Source organism: Lygodium microphyllum, chromosome 12, assembly GCF_053477565.2.
Source record: "Lygodium microphyllum isolate KBCC chromosome 12, Lygodium_microphyllum_v1.1.10, whole genome shotgun sequence".
Lineage (NCBI taxonomy): Eukaryota > Viridiplantae > Streptophyta > Polypodiopsida > Schizaeales > Lygodiaceae > Lygodium > Lygodium microphyllum.
In genome coordinates, this window is record NC_141146.1 from 145,845,895 (window position 1) to 145,869,325 (window position 23,431).

Consider the following 23,431-nt stretch of genomic DNA (forward strand, 5'->3'; position numbering starts at 1 on the left):
TTTCAGATAGAAAAAGTGTTTTCCATTTGCTCAAATCCTTGCATCATCTCAAAAACAGCACATGCAAAGCATTCACTACAGCTTGTGGACAAAACAGGAGTCCCGAGGCTGGAATCTACATGTGACCAACAGACATCAACCTTTCCTGGATAGATGGTTGCCAGTCAGGAAATTGAATAGCATCAATACAATGTGTACACAGCAAAATCGCAGTATGAAGTATTATTGTGACTCACCAAGCCCATTTAGAGTGACATGAATGTCCCATTCCAAAAAGACGTCTTGTCTTTGTGTTAAGGACCTCAACATGAAAGTAAAAGAGAAGCGCCGAATGTGCCTATTGATCATGCCAGCCAGCTTTCATACTACAGGATCAATAACAAGACCCAACTGAAATTGAGTGCAGAGCTGACATTCAAGAAAGTAGACCCTCAATGTTCCAAATAAATACTTCCCACATTATTTTCTGTTCCATCCCTATATCGAATCTTATTTTCCAATGGTTGCAAGTTGGCTGGTATTAGTTTATAACATCAAGCACCACCCTTCGAGATTTAACAGGTGCCCACTTCCAGCGCTTATAATAGCCCGCTTGAAGGAGAGCTAGACTGAGAACCAACATGACTTTGAAGCCCATCTATTTAAAAAAATCCATAATAAGATCCCATTGAGCAGATATCTGAAGATATAGATACAGGAAAATACACTGATGCATACAAATACAAAAACACACAATGATTTATGATGGTGTAAGATGCATTTATCTAGTATTAAGAGAAACACGTAAACAAAAATGTACCTACCACTAAGGGCATCAAAACATTCCCCCCTCCCCCCCCCCCAAAATGGGTACAAAAGAAAGAACCATAATAAAAGAAGACACTGTTTATTTCTTAATGCATCACCATATCCCAAGTGAAATGCTGTAGGCTTTACCAGCTTACGCTCCTCCATCTCAGGCTCAGCTGCCCATGCCAAAAATGTTGTAACATCCTTTGCCATCTGCAAAAATCAAAGGAAAAAGGTCAGGAAGTTGCTCAAACTTAATTAACTATGGCAAAAGAATCATGAAGACAACAATTCTGGATACTAGATACAAAAGATGCAATACTAGGGAGGGAAGGCCAAAATAAACTCTCAGGTCTCACCAGGCAAATGATTTCCGGAACCCTCAATAATTGCAAAAGAAATAAAGCATAATCATCTGATGATGAAATCTCTTCTTCAGAAAACGCCTTAGATCCTAAAATAACTAAGCAAAAGGTCAAGAATACATCACCACATCAAGGTGAACTCAAGATCTACCTGCCTAAAAAGAGAGTAAAAAGAAAACCTCACAGCTTTTCTTTGAAGAATAAAAAGTGAAACTGCCTCCTCCCAAAACAACGTAATCAGAAGATGCCACAAAGCTCTTCTTCGAAGAGCAGAATTCAACTGTACTTTGATGAAACAAAAGCAAAAGCCCTCCCCTGCTCACAATGAAGGAGAAGAGATGGTACTTGATGAAAATAATCCAGTAGTGCAGTGGCCAGCTCTCTTTAATATGATGTAGTTTTAGGTCTGGTATATTTCATACAGCAGAACCAGGCCCTTCGAAAAAGCTATCAACCTGCATTTTTATTTACAACTTTTCATTTGCAAGTTTTCAGCTCCAACTTGGGCCTGTTTGAGTATCAACCTTCTTCCTTACAATCTACTCTCTTTTCTTGAACACAATATGCGGGTCAACCATGCACCCACTCCGAGTTCTACCATCATGGCATTGGCACACAGGTAACTATATCTGCATGCAAGAAAGAGAGCAAGCACTACAGAGACAGGTGAGACAGCAAATCTGTACATACAAGTGCCACATAGCAGTTCAGCACACTATTTTAGGACTGAATAGCTAGTTGGCCACCCCAACTTCAAGGGCCCCCTTCTATAGACCCTGACTCCTCATTCCACCATCATGCCCAAAAACATGTACTCATAATTCATGGTTCAGAAATCTTGAACAGGAATTTTTGTAGCTGATCACCTGTTCTAGTTAACAACGTTTAGTCCAAGGATATAGAATGCAAGATATACAAGTAGGAGGATCATATCTACCTTTGCTTAATGTATTCTCTTACTAGACTCTCATCTTACACCGCATTCTAGACAAACCTAGTTGCGTACTCTTGAAGTTGAAATGCCCATTCTAGACAAACTTCGTTGCACGCTCTTGAAATATTAGGTGTTAGACCTGCCAATAGTAAACATAGATATATTGTCCACTAGTGTCTCACCAAGTCAAACAACATCCCACACTAGGTAGAGGTGAAACTAAAACATGTATCAAGGCCAGTATCGCCTTGACCCCTTTCTACATTGATGCAAACCCGCTAGTTTCGAGACCAAGGCACATATCATCCGCCAACTCTTTGACCAACAAGCCTTCAAACCAACTGTAAATTAGGGTTTACAATAGAGACTGACCGAAATCTCTTCCTCTGATGGCTCAAACTATTAGAAAATGCTGAGATAACTTGTGAGATAACTAGGGGATGAGAGAGAATGTTGTAGAGAGAAAAATTTCAGAGTTTCATCACTAGAAATGCTGAAAAACTGATGTTGCCCTACTCAAACTGCCATGGAAGCTGTCATCTACAGCTTAGGACTATCAAAAAGATTGTTGCCTCCCTCATATATGTTGCACCTGCACCAAAAGGACCTTGGGCTGTTGTCACCTACTGCTAGAGGGCTCCAAATTGTTGTCACTTGTTGTGGACTGGTCCATGGTGGCTGCAAATCACATCAGCAACATCTCCTTGCTCTCTAACAACCTCCTCCTCTCTCACAATGGCTAGAATAGACTTCCACCAGTCCCTAATAACATTTTTCCCACTTGCATGGGCAAGTTGTGCCAAGTGGCAACCTTCGAATCCCATTTTCTAGTATTATACAAATTATTCTAATGCTCAAAAAAAAATTTCCACCAACCAATAGTTAAATTGGCTAGGCCAATTTGTCTTCCAAGTATCCCTGAGTTGTTATTGACCCTTAGATCGGCATTAATTAATTAATTAATGCCTAGTCTCTAATGCCACCACTAACATTAGGGACTAATAAATTGGTCTATACCCAAATCAACACCAGATACCACCTAGTACCCGTCAAACATAACTTATTACAACTTTCGCCTTTGGCAACCACTGCATCCTTGGGATCCTTGGCCTGTTACCATGAAATAACTACCATGTGCTAACAACCTTGCACATTTGATTAATAACTTAATCAAATGTTATCAGCAAGATTAAAACATCTCAAAATTTCACGTCCCTGAGACAAATGAAACTACACTTGTCACACTGCGGAAGCACAAGATACGAGAGATATCCCTTCATTCACCACCCAGCCTTGCTTAGAAAGATTCAAGAACCGTGCGTGTCTAGTATCTTGCCAGCTGTCGATTTCTTAGGAGTTATACTAATTAATAACTCACTTACGAATTACCTTGTTCCCACTTTCATTCCTAAGCCCCCGAACCCCGTACGGGCGCCCCAAGGCTCCTGGACGGTCATCTCTCGTGTTGTTTCCCCATAAGTTACATTCATTAATGTAACATCTCCTTTCCCTTAAAAATCGGTTTCGTCCTCAAAAACGATACTTAAGAGATCTAACTATAAGTTGAAATTTTTATTTTTTTAAGTACTTACTCACTCCCATGTTGAGCTTTCTTCTGAACAATCTTTCCATTTCACCATATATTCTTGATAAATAGTATGCCTTGTTCGTCTATTACGAACATTTAAATTTCTTTCCGATTCATGTGGAATAGATTGGTCACTAAATAGCTCCTCAATCTTATCATTTAAGAGTAGATTATCCATATCACCCAGCTTCCTTTTTAGCTTACTTACATGAAAAACTAGATGTCTTTTACTACCTTGGAGCTTGTAAGCCTGTTTCCCCGTCCTCTTAAATATTGTGAAAGGACCACAATACCTGGGTGAAAGTTTTGGACATCGTCCCATTTTCATGGTTTTAGTTTGTCCAGGCACTTTAAGATAGACCAATTCCCCTTCTTCAAAGGAGATGTCTCTTCTATGAGGATTTGCGTAAGCTCTAGCTCAGTCTTGAGCTTTCTTAATATTTTCTACAGGAAATTTTAACATACTATTCATATCCTCTAAAAAATCCTTGGCTGCCTGAACCTTTTCCTTATGCAATCCTACTGCATGGGGAGCTCTGGGTTGAAACCCATACATGAGCATAAATGGACTATATCCAATGGAAGAGTGTTTGACACTATTATATGCAAACTCTACTATCGGTAAATACTCTTCCCAATTAGTTTGCCTTTTACTTACATATGCTCTCAACATATCTTCAAGGATTTGGTTAACCCTTTCAGTTTGCCCATCTGTTTGCAAGTGCTCCGCCGTACTCATGCTAAGTTTAGTATCCAACTTCCTAAATACCGCACGCCAAAATTGACTATCAAATTTTCTATCCCAATCAGAAACTATATTTGCTGAAAGGCTATACAATCGATATATGGTCTCTATGAATAATCTAGCCAATTCTGGTGTTTTAACATCAGTAGAAGTTGGAATAAACCTAGCCATTTTGGTTAACCTATCCACAATCACCCACACAAAGTGAAACCAACCTTCCTTCTCGGATAGGGTGGTTTAACCTGATTAAGCACTTAATTACAACAATCAGCAAACGAACATAAACTGAAATGCTCACCTTACCTTCATAAACTTGGACAGTGGACACCCTGTGTGACATTAATGTGACATTAAAAGTGATATTTAATGTCACAGTCCATATTTGTGACCTTAACGTGACATTAAATATCACTTTTAATGTCACATTAATGTCACATTTCCTTCCCCTTAAGAATCGGTTTCGTCCTCGAAAGCGATACTTGGAAGGTCTAACTGTAAATCGGGAAATCTTTTCTTTAAAGTACTTACTCGCTCCCATGTTGAGCTTTCTTCTGAACAATCTTTCCACTTAACCAAACATTCCTGATAAATAGTATTCCTTGTTCGTCTGTTACGAACATTTAATATTTTTTCTGGTTCATGTGGATTAGATTGGTCATAGAATAGCTCCTCAATATCATCCTTTAAGATTAGATTATCCAAATCACCCAGCTTTTTCCTTAATTTACTTACATGAAAAACTGGATGTATTTTACTACCAGCAGGTAGTTGGAGCTTGTAAGCCAATTCTCCCACCCTTTTAAGTATTATGAAAGGACCACAATACCTTGGTGAAAGCTTTGAACATTGTCCCTTTTTCATAGTTTTAGTTTGTTCAGGCACCTTAAGATAGACCAATTCTCCTTCTTCAAAGGAGATGTCTCTTCGGTGAGGATCTGCATATGCTCTAGCTCGATTTTGAGCTTTTTTAATATTTTCTTGAGCAAATTTTAACATACTATTCATATCCTCCAAAAAGTCTTTAGCTGCCTGAACCTTTTCCTTATGCAGTCCTACTGCAAAAGGAGCTCTGGGCTGAAACCCATACATTAACATAAATGGACTATATCCAGTGGAAGAGTGCTTGGCACTGTTATATGCAAACTCTGCTATCGGTAAATACTCTTCCCAATTAGTTTGCCTTTGTCCCTTTTTCATAGTTTTAGTTTGTTCAGGCACCTTAAGATAGACCAATTCTCCTTCTTCAAAGGAGATGTCTCTTCGGTGAGGATCTGCATATGCTCTAGCTCGATTTTGAGCTTTTTTAATATTTTCTTGAGCAAATTTTAACATACTATTCATATCCTCCAAAAAGTCTTTAGCTGCCTGAACCTTTTCCTTATGCAGTCCTACTGCAAAAGGAGCTCTGGGCTGAAACCCATACATTAACATAAATGGACTATATCCAGTGGAAGAGTGCTTGGCACTGTTATATGCAAACTCTGCTATCGGTAAATACTCTTCCCAATTAGTTTGCCTTTTACTTACATATGCCCTAAGCATATCTTCAAGAATTTGGTTAACCCTGTCAGTTTGCCCATCTGTTTGCGGATGATCCGCCGTACTCATGCTAAGTTTAGTATCCAATTTCCTAAATACCGCACGCCAAAAATGGCTATCAAATTTTCTATCCCGATCAGAAACTATATTTGCCGGAAGGCCATACAATCGGTATATGTTCTCTACGAACAATCTAGCCAATTCTGGTGTTTTAACATCAGTTGAAGTTGGAATGAACCTAGCCATTTTGGTTAACCTATCCACAATCACCCACACAGAGTCGTGCCCCCTCTGTGTTCTAGGTAAAGCAACAATAAAGTCCATGGAGATACTCTCCCATTTTCCCGAAGGAATCTCTAGTGGATGGAGAAGTCCTCCCATTTTTAATCTTTCAGCTTTATTAACCTGGCATTTATTACATTTGACCACATAGTCAAGGACGTCCTTATTCATTCCAGGCCAATAGAACTGCCTTTTAATAAGACTGTAAGTCCTATTAACTCCTGGATGTCCCGCACTAGGGGTATCATGACACTCAAAGAGTATCTGGCGTCTTATTTCTGTATCTTTCGGGACACATACCCTACCCTTGTAGAGTAAATAACCATTATCAATGGTAAAATTCTTCCACTTGAATCCAGTTTGAGCAACCCCTGATGCTCCATTTCCTTGTTGAACATCCTCAGATATTCCTTCCTCAGTAGAAGCACTTTCATTTGGATCTCCATTTTTTATTGCTTCCCATATGTTGGAATATGCCGGATCAACCTGGCATTTCCCTTTTAAAGATTCAAGCAAGTTGGAAGTGAACTGAGTAGAACTCAATTCATTAATGATGAGCATTCTGCTGAGTGCATCAGCTACTATATTATATTTTCCTTTTCTATATCTTATCTCATAGTCGAACTCTTGGAGGAGTTCGGCCCATCTGGCTTTACGCCCGTGTAAATCCGGTTGATCATTAAGCCACTTAATGCTTTCATGATCCGATAAAATCAAAAGTTTGACACCATACAAATAGTGCCTCCATTTCTTCATTGCATGTACTATTGCATAAAGCTCCCTCTCATAAACAGAATAGTTCTGTTTTGCACGATCTAATTTCTTGCTTTCAAAAGCAACTGGTCGACCTTCTTGTAATAAGACCGCGCCTATTGCCTTATCACTGGCATCAGCTTCAACCACGAATGGTTTATTGGGATCCACTATTAATAATACTGGAGCTGTAGCAATAGCTACCTTAAGTTTTTGAAAACTTTCATTTTGATCTGTTCCCCAATTAAAACTTTTCCCTTTCCCTTTAAGTTGGTCTGTCATTGGAACAGCTATTTTGGCATAATCTCGAATGAATCTACGATAAAATCCAGATAAATCTAGGAAGATCTGCAGCTCTTCCAGGTTCCTTGGAGGTGGCCATTCAATAATTGCCCTTACTTTTTCTGGATCCATGTTGATTCCCTCTTTCGAGATAATATGCCCCAAATATTTGACCTCTTGTGCAAAGAATTCACATTTAGTTTTCTTCGCATAAAGGGAATGTGTTCTTAACAGTTGGAATACTAATTGTAAATGTTCCAAATGTTCTTCTCTTGATTTACTAAAGATCGAGATATCATCCAAGAAGACTACTACAAAATGTCCTAGATAGGGCCGTAAAACACTATTCATCAGCTTCATAAAGGTAGTTGGTGCATTAGTGAGGCCAAAAGGCATCACCAAAAAATCATAATGCCCATATCTAGTACGAAATGCTGTCTTAGAAACATCTTGTGCCTTAATTCTTACTTGGTGATAACCTGATCTTAAATCTATCTTTGTGAAGAATTTTGCCCCTTATAATTGATCAAAAAGATCTTCCATTCTGGGCATAGGAAATTTATTCTTCACCGTTATTTTATTAAGTGCTCTATAGTCAACACAAAGTCGCATAGAACCATCTTTTTTCTTTACCAATAAAATTGGTGAAGCCCAAGGTGAATTACTGGGTTGAATAAACCCTTTATCCAGGTAATCCTTAATTTGTCTTTCAACTTCTTGATGCTGTGTTTCACTTAACCTATACGGTGGTTTTGAAATTGGGTGTGTATCCTTATTTATATCAATTGGGTGATTTATATCACCCCTATCTGGTGGAAGGCCACTTGGTAAATCAGAAGGAAACACATCTTTAAAATCATCTAACAAACTATTCAATTCATTATTAACATTCAACTCACAAACATAAGAAAATTGTTGCTTTATATTACAGAAAGTAAAAGTATTCTGTACAGGAAGAGACCATAGCATATATACCTCACAAACTTCCTTCTTTATCAGCTTCTGAACTTCAGTAGAACACAGCAAAGGATTATCAAATACTTCATGTTCACCTTGAATAACAAAAGTCTTACCATCCCTTTCAAATTCCAGTGTATTATGGTGATAACTACGTTTTAAGGATGGTTCCAATCCCCATAGCCACTCCCTCCCTAGAGCAATATCAACTCTTTCCAAGTTCATTATTTGGAAATCGAGTTTATCTTTATATTCTTGAATCTCAATTTCCAAATTGGATACCATTGTATCCCATATTTTATTGTCTTGGCCTTGCATCATACGAACAACATATTGATGCCCACTCTTTTGTTGGGAAAGTTTTAATTTTTTGACAAGTGCATAATTTATAAAATTATGTGTGGCAAAGTCATCAATCATGACTCTAACCCTTTTTCCAGCTATCAATCCATGTACTCTTAAGTAAATCATGTGGCCCAAAAGTAGGCTGCCACATAGAAATTGACATACAACACTTATGTTGTACACCCATGTGCAAGACCTCTAAAGATTTGTACTTTTCATGGCCCTTTAATTCTAAGGTCTGCACTACATGGATTTGTTTTTCTTTTCCCTTGCCCTTGTCCTTATCCTTTCCTTTGTCTTCCCCCTTTTTCTTTTGAGGGCAATTCCAAGCAGCATGGTTAGGGGATAGGCAATTGAAACACAACTTTTCTTTTTTGGCCTTATCAAAGTCATCAGGACTTAACTTTGGCCTCATATATGGTTTCTTTTCAAAAGGTTGTTTTTTACCCTTTAAAAATAGCATTTTCTTTTTAAATTTGCCCACAAATTTTGAGGTTTCCAATTCCTTAGACTTGGGCTCCGTATCAGTGAGACTAGTGAGTGTACCTGGACGCATACTATCTTCATAAATTAATGCAAATTTAATTGCCTCTTCCAGCGTCTTAGGTAAACTCCGTTTTACTTCCTTTTTACAGGCTTTATCTAGTCCCCTAATGAATCCTCTTGTTTTTTGGAATTCATCTATTCCTTCCAATTTGAGGATTATCTCACGATATTCCTCCAGATATGTCAGCAGGGGTCGTCCCTTTTGTCTGACATAATCCCAATCTTCCCAATTTCTTTCCATTTCATTTTCAGGAAGAAATTCTTTCAAAAAGACAGATTCAAATTGAGCCCAAGTTTCAGGTATTTTATTCGCCTCCTTTAAAGTTCGCCACCACTTATATGCTTTGGGCCCCAAAGTTAAACTAGCCTCCAGTGCTTGGAGATGTGGTGGGGTATTTTTTAATTTATATAAATCTTCCCATTTTTGGAGGAAATTAAAGATTGTGTCTTTATTCCTATCTTTTTCCTCCCCGTAAAATTGAGGTGGTTTCATATCCTTTAAAACTGGATTATCCCTCAATTTATAGTAAGTTTGGGGTTCCTTAGGATCTCGCATAGTCACATCTAAATCTTTCGATGAAGATGGGACATCTGAGATTTCTATCTTATTTTTATCTCTTTCCAACAATAAAGTTAATTGAGATTTTATTTCAGTGAGTGTTTGAGTTAAAAATTCCATTTGAACCCCCTGAGTTTGCACACGAGCAGTAAGATCATCAAATTGCTCTCGTATAGCAAAAAATTCTTCCCATTGTTCTTCTTGTATTTCTGGTTCATGGGGATCTACCATAGGTTGGTCCCCAGAACTAGAGCTTTCCATTACCCTTTCTTTCCCTTTTTCTGTCATTAATACACTGGAATTGGAAAGCAAAGATAAGAAATTTGCATACAAAGTAAAGTACTTCCCTGATTTTAATGGCAGGCAGTGGTTGCTGGTTTGGAAAGAAATCCGAAGAGTAAGGAACAAATTTTATTGCCCGAAGAAAGTCGGTCACGCAGAAAATGGAGCTTCTTTGCAGGACGACTAGTATTCAGCCCCCTTCTTTAATAATCACGCTGGTCAGCAATGTCGCTTTCCTGAATTTGCTTCCTGCTAAACCTGTACTTGTGATATAAATACAGTCGAGGCTGAAAAGAAGAAGTCCGAACACGCAGTCGACTGATCAAACACGTATCAGAAAAGAACTTCAACTTCAGCCCGTAAAAAGGAGAAAAATGTGTGTCTTGTTGGTGTGTTCATGGAGGAGCATTCACAGACAGGCGTGGCCAAGATTCGATGGCTCACGATCAGCTTACGCATTTTTCAAACAGGCGTGAAAAAGTGGCTGCCCTTTGATACGTTACGTGACCAATTTTACACGTCACGTTAAGTTTTCCGTGACGTGTCACGTCACTTCTAACCAATGACTTACGGGTCCGTCGACTGTTGTCGACGTCACGTCTGACCAGCGACTTACTTTCGTGACGTGTCACGTCACTTCTGACCAACGACTTTACGGTCCGTCGTCTGTCGACTGAACAGATTGCGAGCACTTGAGAATCCGTCACTGCCCTTTAGTTGAAGACCTCCAGGAATCCTCACGGCTCTGATACCAATGAAAGATGGCTTCGGAAAAGACAGAGAGAAAACGATGAAAACCTTGAGCACGAGTGTCTCTTCTCCTCCCAACCACGCCTAGATAAGTGCTGGCACCTCTCTACCCGTTTCCTCTGCCAACCGTCCACTATTGGTGAGTCTTACTATTCTTGGACTCTCTTACTCTCTAGGCTCCCCTTAACCCCGTTCGGGCGCCCAAGAGCCCGGACGGTCATTCTCGTGCATGTTCCCCTATATTTACCTTAATGTCACATTAAATGTCACTTTAATGTCACACTCCGTATTTGCGACCTTAACGTGACATTAAATATCACTTTTAATGTCACATTAATGTCACACCCTGTTGGCCCCAAAACTGGCGCCCCTTTCGGTATTTTTTTAATTTCAATTGCTGATGGATAAATTACAAGCCGAGATTTCACGATCTCCTTGGCTGATTCAAAAGCCCCTTGCTGTTCCAATAATCAGCAAAGCATTCGGGCAAATTGCCCCTTGATTTTCACCTAGGACTTGCTCTAATGGAAACCCAACTGGTCAAATGCTGCCCCAAATTCACAACAGATGGGCTGGCATCTGAAATCCTCACGATTCCACAAATTTCCGGTACTGATTTCAGTGTACAATGCCTTTGACTGATGGCACGGATCCCAAGGTGGCTGCTAAACCCTAATTACTGCTGTAATTTAGGGTTTACAGCAGTAAACTCTCTGTTGTCCACCAAATTTGGCTGTACTCTACTACCAATGGCTAAGAATTGCTGAGAATGCTTGAGCATAGACTAGAGGAGATGAGAGATTGCTGTAGAAAGAGAGAAAATCAGCTGAAACGTATCTTTTGATTTGTAGCTCTAATGACAAATCTAATGGCACCAACAGCTTCAAAAGGGAGGTAAAACACCAGCTCAGCTAGCGAGCCCTCCTCTTCTGCCGCCGCCTCTCTTGAGGCGAAAGAGAAATCCTACTGCCCCCTGTCCTGCCGCGGCGCGCGATCAGTCGTCATCGCCTCTCAAAGCCAAATCTTATCACCTCCTCTCCCTCTACGAAGTTCCGAATGGCTGCAATTCAGCTTCCACCACCCTCCAACAACCTTCTCCCTAGTTGCATGGGAAAGTTTTGCCAAGTGGTAACCTTCCTAATGCATTTTCAGCCATTAAATTAATTTTTCAAAATTAATTAATTCTGAAAATTAATTTCAGCCCTTTTGACCCTGCCCAAAATTAAACATGCCCATCTATAATGAAATTGGCTAGGCCATTTGCAACTTGGAGTGGTTCCCAACCTCTGTTGACCCTTAGACTAGCATTAATTAATTAATTAATGCTAGTCCCTAGTGTCACCACTAACACTTAATGGCCAAACAATTGTCCTAGGGTCCAACCTGGCACCAACTAACCACCAAAACCCAGTTGGCATAACTTAACACAACTTTTGCCTTTAACATCCACTGCATCCTCAGGGTCCTTGGCCCGTTCCCATGAAATAACTGCCATGTGCATCACATGTGCTAAACAACCTTGCACATTTGATTAATAACTTAATCAAATGTTACTAGCAAGATTAAAGCATCTCAAAATTTCACGTCCCCGTGACACAAAGTCGTGCCCCCTCTATGTCCTAGGTAACGTGACAATAAAGTCCATGGAGATACTCTCCCATTTTCCCGAAGGAATCTCTAATGGGTGGACAAGACCACATAGTCAAGGACATCCTTATTCATTCTAGGCCAATAGAACTGCCTTTTAATAAGACTATAAGTCTTATTAACTCCTGGATGTCCCACACTAGGGGTGTCATGACACTCAAAGAGTATCTGGCACCTTGTTTCTTCATCTTTTGAGACACATACCCTACCCTTGTAGAGTAAATAACCATTATCAATGGTAAAATTCTTCCACTTGAATCCCATTTGAGCAACCCTTGATGCTCCATTTCCTTGTTGAGCATCCTCAGATGTTCCTTCCTCAGTGGAGGCCCTTCCATTTGGATCCCCATTTTCAATTGCTTCCCATATGTTGGAATATGCCAGATCAACCTGGCATTTCCCTTTTAAGGATTCAAGCAAATCAAAAGAGAATTGAGTAAAACTCAATTCATTTATGATGGGCATTCTACTGAGTGTATCAACCACTATATTGTACTTTCCTTTTCTATACCTTATCTCATAGTCCAACTCTTGGAGGAGTTCAGCCCATCTGGCTTTACGCCCTTGTAGATCCGATTGGTCATTAAGCCACTTAATGCTTTCACGATCCGACAAGATCAAAAGTTTGGCACCGTATAGATAGTGTCTCCATTTCTTCATTGCATGTACTATTGCATACAGCTCCCTCTCATAAATGGAATAATTCCGTTTTGGACAGTCTAATTTCTTGCTTTCAAAAGCAACTAGTCGACCTTTTTATAATAAGACCGCACCTACTGCCCTGTCACTGGCATCAACTTCAACCACGAATTGTTTGTTGGGATCCACAATTAATAGTACTAGAGCTGCAGTAATAGCTACCTTAAGTTTTTCAAAACTTTCATTTTGTTCTACCCAATTAAAGCTCTTCCCTTTTCCTTTAAGTTGGTCTGTCATTGAAACAACTATCTTGGCATAATCTTAAATGAATCTACGATAAAATACAGATAAACCTAGGAAGATCTGCAGCTCTTCCATGTTCCTTGGAGATGGCCATTCAATAATTGCCCTTACTTTTTCTGGATCCATTTAATTCCCTCTTTCGAGATAATATGCCCTAAATATTTGACCTCTTGTGCAAAAAATTCACATTTAGTTTTCTTCGCATAAAGGGAATGGATTCTTAGCAATTGGAATACTAACCGTAAGTGTTCCAAATGTTCTTCTCTTGATTTACTAAAGATCAAGATATCATCCAAGAAGACTACTACAAAACGTCCTAGATAGGGCCGTAACACACTATTCATCAGCTTCATAAAAGTAGCTCGTGCATTAGTGAGACCAAAAGGCATCACCAAAAAATCATAATGCCCGTATCTAGTGCGAAATGCCGTCTTAGGAATATCCTGGATCTTAATTCTTACTTGGTGATAGCCTGATCTTAAGTCAATCTTTGTGAAGAATTTTGCCCCTTGTAATTGATCAAAAAGATCTTCCATTCTGGGCATAGGAAATTTATTCTTCATCGTTATCTTATTAAGTGCTCTATAATCAACACAAAGTCGCATAGAACCATCTTTTTTCTTCACCAATAAAATTGGTGAACTTCACCAATAAAATTGGTGAACTTGCCCAAGGTGAATTGTTGGATTGTATAAACCCCTTATCAAGGTAATCCTTGATTTGTCTTTCAACTTCTTGCTGTTGTGTTTCACTTAGCCTGTAAGGTGGTTTAGAAACAAGGCGTGTAACCTTATCTATGTCAATTGGGTGATTTACATCACCCCTATCTGGTGGAAGGTCACTAGATAAGTCAGATGAAAACACATCTTTAAATTCATCTAACAAACCACTTAATTCATTATTTACATTCAACTCACAAGTATAAGAAAATTGATGCTTTATATTACAAGAAGTAAAAGTGTCATATACAGGGAGAGACCATAACATGTATACCTCACAAGTTTCCTTCTTGATCAACTTCTGTACTTCAAGGGAATACATCAAAGGATTATCAGATACTTCATGTTCACCTTGAATCACAAAAGTCTTACCATCCCTTAATTCTAGTGTATTATGATGATAACTACGCCTCTCCCTAAAGCGATATCGGCCCTTTCCATATTCATAATCTGGAAATCAAGCTTATCTTTATATCCTTGGATCTCGATTTCCAAATTGGATACCATTGTATCCCATAATTTGTTATCCTGGCCTTACATCATGCGAACAATGTATTGATGCTCACTCTTTTGTTGGGAAAGTTTCAACTTTTTGACAAGTGCATAATTTATGAAGTTGTGGATGGCAGAGTCATCAATCATGACTCTAACCCTCTTTCCACCTATCAATCCATGCACTCTAACTAAATCATGTGGCCCGAAGGTAGGTTGCCACATAGAAGTTGACATACAACACCTGTGTTGTACATCCTTGTCCAAGACCTCTAAAGATTTATACTTTTCATGCCCCTTTAATTCCAAGGTCTACACTACATGGATTTGTTTCTCTTTTCCCTTGCCCTTGTCCTTATCCTTTCCTTTATCTTCCCCCTTCTTTCTTTGAGAACAATTCCAAGCAACATGGTTAGGGGATAGGCAACTGAAACACAACCTTTCTTTTTTGGCCTTACCAAAGTCATCTTGACTTAGCTTCAGCCATATATATTGTTTCTTTTCAAAGGGTTATTTCCTACCCTTAAGAAATGGCATTTTTCTTTTGGATTTGCCTACAGATTTTGAGACTTCAAACTCCTTAGGCTTGGGCTTCGTATCGGTGAGACTAATGAGTCCACCTGGACGCGTATTATCTTCATTGATTAATGCAAATTTAATTGCCTCTTCAAGCGTCTTGGGTGAACTCCTTTTCACTCCCTTTTTACATGCCTTATCTAGTCCCCTTATGAATCCTCGTCTTTTGAAATTCTTCTATTCCTTCCAAATAGAGGATTATCTCACGATGCACACTGGGTTATCCCTCAGCTTTTGGTGGGGTAAGATAGAGACCTTAGATATTCCATATTCATCAAAAGATGTAGATGTGACTATGCAAGACCCAAGGGAACCCCACTAAAGATTTATACTTTTCATCCCCTTTAATTCCAAGGTCTACACTACATGGATTTGTTTCTCTTTTCCCTTGCCCTTGTCCTTATCCTTTCCTTTATCTTCCTCCTTTCTTTGAGGACAATTTCAAGCAACATGGTTAGGGGATAGGCAACTGAAACACAACCTTTCTTTTTTGGCCTTATCAAAGTTATCTTGACTTAGCTTCGGCCATACATATTGTTTCTTTTCAAAGGGTTGTTTCTTACCCTTAAGAAATGGCATTTTCCTTTTGGATTTGCCTACAAATTTTGAGACTTCAAACTCATTAGTCTTGGGCTTCGTATCGGTGAGACTAATGAGTGCACTTGGACGCGTATTATCTTCATTGATTAATGCAAATTTAATTGCCTCTTCAAGCATCTTGGGTGAACTCCTTTTCACTTCCTTTTTACAGGCCTTATCTAGTCCCTTTATGAATCCTCTTGTCTTTTGAAATTCTTCTATTCCTTCCAATTTGAGGATTATCTCACGATGCACACTGGGTTATCCCTCAACTTTTGGTGGGATAAGATAGAGACCTCAGATATTCCATATTGATCAAAAGATGTAGATGTGACTATGCAAGACCCAAGGGAACCCCACTAAAGATTTATACTTTTCATGCCCCTTTAATTCCAGGGTCTACACTACATGGATTTGTTTCTCTTTTCCCTTGCCCTTGTCCTTATCCTTTCCTTTATCTTCCCCCTTCTTTCTTTGAGAACAATTCCAAGCAACATGGTTAGGGGATAGGCAAGCAACATGGTTAGGGGATAGGCAATTGAAACACAACCTTTTTTCTTTTTTAGCCTTATCAAAGTCATCTTGACTTAGCTTCTGCCATACATATTGTTTCTTTTCAAAGGGTTGTTTCTTACCCTTAAGAAATGGCATTTTCCTTTTGGATTTGCCTACAAATTTTGAGACTTCAAACTCCTTAGTCTTGGGCTTTGTATCGGTGAGACTAATGAGTGCACCTGGACGCGTATTATCTTCATTGATTAATGCAAATTTAATTGCCTCTTCAAGCGTCTTGGGTGAACTCCTTTTCACTTTCTTTTTACATGCCTTATCTAGTCCCCTTATGAATCCTCGTCTTTTGAAATTCTTCTATTCCTTCCAATTAGAGGATTATCTCACAATGCACACTAGGTTATCCCTCAGCTTTTGGTGGGGTAAGATAGAGACCTCAGATATTCCATATTCATCAAAAGATGTAGATGTGACTATGCAAGACCCAAGGGAACCCCACTAAAGATTTATACTTTTCATGCCCCTTTAATTCCAAGGTCTACACTACATGGATTTGTTTCTCTTTTCCCTTACCCTTGTCCTTATCCTTTCCTTTATCTTCCCCCTTCTTTCTTTGAGGACAATTCCAAGCAACATGGTTAGGGGATAGGCAACTAAAACACAACCTTTCTTTTTTGGCCTTATCAAAGTCATCTTGACTTAGCTTCGGCCATACATATTGTTTCTTTTCAAAGGGTTGTTTCTTACCCTTAAGAAATGGCATTTTCCTTTTGGATTTGCCTACAAATTTTGAGACTTCAAACTCATTAGTCTTGGGCTTCGTATCAGTGAGACTAATGAGTCCACCTGGACGCGTATTATCTTCATTGATTAATGCAAATTTAATTGCCTCTTCAAGCGTCTTGGGTGAACTCCTTTTCACTTCCTTTTTACAAGCCTTATCTAGTCCCTTTATGAATCCTCGTCTTTTGAAATTCTTCTATTCCTTCCAATTTGAGGATTATCTCACGATGCACACTGGGTTATCCCTCAGCTTTTGGTGGGGTTCCCTTGGGTCTTGCATAGTCACATCTACATCTTTTGATGAATATGGAATATATGAGGTCTCTATCTTACCTTTATCCCTTTCTAGTATAAGGCTAATTGGGATTTTATTTCGGTGAGTGCTTGAGTTAGCAACTCCATTTGAACAACCTGTGTTGGCACACGAGCAGTTAGATCATCAAATTATTCTCGTGTAGCAAAAAATTATTCCTAGTGTTCTTGCATTTCAATTTCATAGGGATCGACCATAGGGTGGTCCCCGGAACTACAGCCTTCCATTGTCCCCTCTCTCTCTTTTCCCTCCATTAATACACTAGAATTGGAAAGAAAATGTAAGAAATTTGCAGACAAAGGTGAGATACTTCCCTGTATTGCATCCGTCTAATTTCTCAGCAAGGAGCGAAGACGTGTACGCTGAATTTCGGTTTTCAAGACGCAGCACACTAGAAATTCTTGAAATTCCCTACTAAAATTGCTCAGGGGGTGTAGACTTGCTGATTAGTGGGGCCGATATCGGCGGCTGGTAAGTGACGGCTGACACATGAACTGAAATGCGAAGTCGTGCATAGATACAACCCTTAGTAGGGACGCACGTCTCCAAGTTGCGAGTGGGTAAGATCATTGCCGCCCAGACGGTACGTGACAGCTGGCATCTTTCCATCTTTGAAGAAAGGGAGGGCCGCGTGAGGCCGGAAACCGAGCACGCTACCTCTCGCTCTAGAATTGGCACAGCTTTTTGCAACGACGCCCGTCTCCAAGTCGATTAATTATTTCCTACTCCTCTCACGTCTGACAAGCGTCGAACAGCTCTGATACCAGTGTCACAATACGGAAGCACAAGTTACAAGAGATATCCCTTCGTTCACCACCCAACCTCGCTTAGGAAGATTCAAGAACCGTGCATGTCTAGCATCTTGCTAGCTGTCGATTTCTTAGGAGTTATACTAATTAATAACTCACTTACGAATTGCCTTGTTCCCACTTTCATTCCTAAGCCCCCCGAAACCCATACAGGCGCCCAAGGCTCCTGGACGGTCATATCTCGTGCTGTTTCCCCATAAGTTACATTCATTAATGTAACAATACTACTCCCTATAAGTACTCACATTGGCTACAAGCCCTAATTTGTCACACGTGAAGAAACTCCTCCTTGTGTAATGCAATTTTTGTCAAGACCTCCAAAGCCTCCTTCGAACAGTGTTTCTTTGGTAGAAGTGCTCTACTCATAAAAAGTTAACACTTTATCAGTGTTTGTTAACTTCCTTTGGCTAGCTTTGGTGGTTGTTTCTAAATATCATCCCCATCAACATGTGATACATGTCAATAATAACCTAATGTCCCACATAGTTACCTAGGATTGTTCTCAAAAACGATACACTTGCTTGAGGCTTGAACCATGATACTAATGGATGCTCCGCCAACTCCCAAGCACTTTGTTGATCCTAGGATAGTACACTTTCTAACTATCATTTTGAGCATGGAAAGCTATAGAGGAATAAATCTTGATAATGAGACGATAAGGGGACCTTTTGCAAGGCATTGATAACTCTTTGTTTTGTCACAACATGCATTGCAACTTGAGAACCTCTCAAATGAAAAGAGAAGACATGTCTAGAGCATCTCAATGTAACTTACAAGGCATCTTTTTAAAAAAAAGAAATATCTAGTCGACTTCTCCAAAGCAAGTTTCTCCCAATATGTCTTGCTAAAGGCACATCAAGTCCCTTTTCAAAAATGGACACATAACTTCCTCAAACATGCAGCTCGCAATTGGCTTGGATGGTATCCTACACTCTATTCATGAAGTGCTCGTCAGAGTCTATCCAATACAAGATGCTCAAATGCAGTTTCCATTCACACATGGATCTCCAAAAATAACAAAAAAAGCAGCAGCCTGATTCCTCCATCCATCAGCAGCACAAATATCTCTGGATAGTGGACTCTGATCAGTAGAACACAAAAACAGCAACCACAAACACCTTTACCACAAGTACAGCCATTGCGGCAGCTCCAAAGGCAGTATAGTGCAATGATTCTACATCATAAGGCACATGGGAAGGCAGGAAAAATGGGCAAGCTCTGATATCAAATGGAATGCCCCCAGCCTAGCTTGCTCCTTTCTCAAACAGCTGAAGACTAAAGCAAAGAAGAAAAGGCTAAGACAAAACTTAGAAAACAACTGACAGCTGTATAAGTGGACAAGGGCCCCAAATGCACCTTCGCACCCACTTCCTATAAGTGTGAGTGCACACACCAAAAAAAACAAAAGTTTTGATGCCTATAGTTTGTCAGAAATTTCCAAGCATCATACAGGTCATATCAGCCCTCTTGATAACATTCTGGAGACTGGTACCAACAGATACATGTAAACATCAAAGCATTTAAAGAGAATTTTCTCTCTTTAGACAAGGTGAACAAAGTGTGCACACTTTGCATTGTATCAAACAGCGATCTGACAAGAGTAGGTTAACAGGGTCACCCAGCTTTCATCTGGAGATAATGGTGAGCACACTTGAGGGGGCTGCCAACTTGTTGCTGTTGGTGGTCTAGATATTGTTTGTTGGATCTTAAAATGCATTAGTATGTAACTCATACAAACTGAACCTATACTTCAAATTTTACATTCACAGGCACATGCTATGATTCTCTGCATCCATGGTCCACAATATACTGCAGCACATTATGCTATTAGAGAAGCTCTACCACAGTCACTTCTGTAGGTAAGAGATTCAGGAAGTTAAAGCAGACGCACTATTCAGATGTCCAAACTTGCATCATGGTTAGCACGACAGTCATCGGTGACAAAAAGATGAATATGTGCAGCTGTGTAGTTTGCTCATAACATTAGACCCTACACTTCCTTAGTATAAAGCAACCACTCAACAATATCAACAAGCAAAGGATCATAAAGCAACTGAGCTTCAAGCAAAAGAGTAAAAGCATCCTTGCAATGCAATACAGATCTTATTAAACACGATACCTGGGACTCAGTTGCAGGCGTACCATCTTCGTACTCAACGGCACCACTAGTCAACATCTTTGGCATTGCAATGGCTCCCCCTGGGAAATATGGATTATAATGCAGGCCCTCTCTTACCTGTAAACAATATCTTTTTTACAATCTAAACACATTGTTAAACAAAAAAAAGCACTCATCTTCTGATTATGGCACCAGAACAGATAAGGAACGCACGCATGGTTGAAAAGCCAGGGTGGATCATGAGTACTTACCGAGACACCTGCAGGTGGATCACGATACCCAGTAAGTAATGCAAAGACATAATTCTGCCCATTGTAACGGGCCTGAAAAGGCAACATTTTTAAAAAATGAGCAGAAGTTCTATTGTGGTGCTCAAAACAACTCCCCAAACATCAGACAGTTTCATGAGCTTTTACCTTGGTTATTAAGCTGAGGTCTGGAGGGTAGGCTCCACCATTTGCAAATCGAGCTGCTTGCTCATTTGGATAAGGACTAGGAAAGCGATCACTAGGCTTTCCTGGTCTGGTATACATCTCTCCCTCGTCGTTAGGACCATCTACAACTTCAGTTTCTGCTGCGACGGTTTTCACTTCATCTTCGGTGTATGCAACACCAATCAAATCGCGATATGCTAGCAATGACATGCTATGACAGGAAGCACACACCTGCTGATAGACTTGATGCCCTCGCCGAATTCTATTTTTTGAAATGACACCACAGAGACTTCGTTTATTTAACTATTAAAGAGACCAAAATAATGAACTCAGAAACCAGATGGAAATCGTACGATGCATGATCGTAGGAACTCAAAATACCGCCATGAGACCAATTGTAATTTGGAGCTGGTAAGCCATGCTCTGCTTCATCAGCATAGGCTACACCTGCAAGTCCCACTAGACCAGTAACTCCAGCTCCAAAGAAAGCCAAAGTTCTCTTTGATTTTGCTCCCGCACTCTCTCCAGAATCATGGTTTCTGGTTGATCCAGAATTTGCCTGCAATTGATTAAATGCTCCCAAGTAAAAGACTCATTTTCTTGCACACAAATTTCTATCAAGCAAGCAGACTATAATTAGGCCTGGCAGTTGCAAACTCTCCTCACAAATGTGTTTACATGATTCCTCAAATCCCTTTGGCAGTGCTTGAATTTTGAATTTCCTGATACCCACCTAAACCAACCAACAGATCACTTTTAAGAGCCCCACAATTTCTAACTTCACCTCCATTCTACAGGAGGAAATAGCTCCTCTGTTCTAATTGAGGCAGAGATGAGCTTTGAAACCAGGCAAGCTAGTAACATCAATACTAGTGAACCAGCTGATAATGGGAACATATCTAGGAAGTAAGGACAAAACATAATCAGCATGGCATGTGACACATTGAGCTAGTAATAAGAAACTAGTTTGCTAGAAGCCTAAGGATAAGCATCATCTGTCTGATGTAAATGATCACAAACAAATAGAAGAGATACGAAGAATCCTCCAATGGCTGTTGCCGATACCTTCTGGTAGGTTTCATGAAATTCGAACCATTGTAATGCTTGGCAGCATATTAAAGAGCATTTTATGTTGCACACAGACACAGATCTCGCGATAAAGGCAGCTTGACGATCAATGGGGCCCAAACTAAGACATGGAGAGAAACAACAAACAATAGAACAATCACCGAGACCAAACATACAAATTACGCTAGGCATAAACAATGTCACGTTCGAGTAGCACCGGAAAGGCAGCTCAACTAAACTGTAAGCACTAGACAAACAAAAAAACAGGATGATCATAGGAAAATCTAAGCAAGCAGCAAAAGGCCAATGCAGTTCAGGAATGTCCAACCAAAAAGACACACAGAGAGAGAGAGAGAGGAAAGAGAGGGCCTCACCTGCACTGTGGCCGCCCTCCGCTGCCATGGCCGGAGAATCCGGGACAGGGCACGAGTCGCGCTCGAGCTCGCCTCTGGGAGCACCATACTTTCTAGATCGAGGCAAAACCCTTGCACAGGCAGGGAGATAAACAGATCAGGAAAACCGCATACGAGAGAAGAAAGCAGTACTTAGGGTTACCGGAGAATGTGACGGGGGGTGGCCGACGAATGTGACGAGGATGAATACCTGAAGCCTCTGCGGGAGAGAAGGGCTACAACAGGAGAACCAGTTTCGAACGATCAGAATGTTGCTTTTGCATGATTCATTAGCACTACCCCTCTCTCTCCTTCTTTCTTCCTAATTACTTGGTTTTTCTTTGGCAAAAGAAGATCTTTATTACACAAAACCTAGGCATGATTTGGTGCATGTGTACATGAGTGCCTTCAGGGGTGGACCAATGATTTTACTAAAGCTAAGTAAAGCTTATTTACATTGTTGATGTGGATGAGAGGAAACCCTTACCTCTTCAGGGATGGATTGTTGCACATCATGTTTGGCCTCAAGTCAATCAACACGTTAGATTGACTAGCAATGAGTTGCATTAGATGGTATTTTGGGTGTTTGGAGGCATGTAAACAAGCAATAAATATAGGCAAATAGCATTACACTTGATCGAATTACTTTCCTTGAAGAGCTAATTTGGGAAGCTCGGACTAGTCTAATCTTTCAAGATGAAAGAAGAAATGTAACATGGGAACAAATTGCACACGGTTTTGTGGTTTGGAAAATGCATTGTAAACTCGGTAAACTCAAGCCACCTGATTGGGTTAGGATTTAGAGCCACATATTCTAACCATATCCAACTTTTGTCTCTTACCCCTTCTATATGTACACTATACATTTGTATATAAGCAAATATAACAAAGAATAAGGGTAATCAAATGTACCCACAAGAAAAACTTCTTGTGCTCTCTCTCTCTCTCTCTCTCTCTCTCTCTCTCTCTCTCTCTCTCTCTCTCTCTCTCTCTCTCTCTCTCTCTCTCTCTCTCTCTCTCTCTCTCTCTCTCTCTCCTTTGTTTCCTCTCAATTGGTATCAAAGCATCAAACTTGGAAGCTCATGGTCTGAGTGGGGAGTGTGAGGAGTCAAGGCTTATTGCAACATTGATCCTTGCTATAAAAGAGGTACAAAAATCTTATCATCGAGCTCTTTGATTTAAGTCAAACAATTTTGATTAAGAGACCCATTCAGTCTTAGTTTGGGGCTGCCATTCTTTAAGTTTGAAGTGTATTAAACAACCAATAGAGACTAAGAACAAGGCAAATGAGTTGGGGTTTGGGATTGCTTGAGAAGAGATTTAGTTCATATA

At 39.9% G+C, this 23,431-nt stretch overlaps 1 protein-coding gene across 1 annotated transcript; it reads right to left on the reverse strand.

Moving 5' to 3' along the window:
- LOC148028410 (cytochrome c1-2, heme protein, mitochondrial-like) lies at positions 1 to 22,460 on the reverse strand. Its single transcript, XM_087690215.1, has 8 exons — positions 22,311 to 22,460; positions 22,082 to 22,191; positions 20,993 to 21,198; positions 20,622 to 20,901; positions 20,457 to 20,528; positions 20,206 to 20,322; positions 937 to 1,002; positions 1 to 637 (listed from the first exon to the last, which is right to left on the reverse strand). The coding sequence occupies exons 2-8, from the start codon at positions 22,166 to 22,168 to the stop codon at positions 521 to 523; spliced, it is 945 nt and encodes a 314-aa protein (XP_087546341.1). The 5' UTR covers positions 22,169 to 22,191; positions 22,311 to 22,460; the 3' UTR covers positions 1 to 520.
- Between the last annotated feature and the right edge of the window lie 971 nt (positions 22,461 to 23,431).

Excerpts from the sequence above, each read along its gene's own strand:
- LOC148028410 (XM_087690215.1), bottom strand. The coding sequence starts at position 22,168 with ATGGTGCTCCCAGAGGCGAGCTCGAGCGCGACTCGTGCCCTGTCCCGG. Across the intron at positions 21,199-22,081 it reads GGAGGGCGGCCACAGTGCAG|GCAAATTCTGGATCAACCAG; the intron begins GTGAGGCCCTCT and ends AATCAATTGCAG. Across the intron at positions 20,323-20,456 it reads ATCCACCTGCAGGTGTCTCG|GTAAGAGAGGGCCTGCATTA; the intron begins GTAAGTACTCAT and ends TATTGTTTACAG.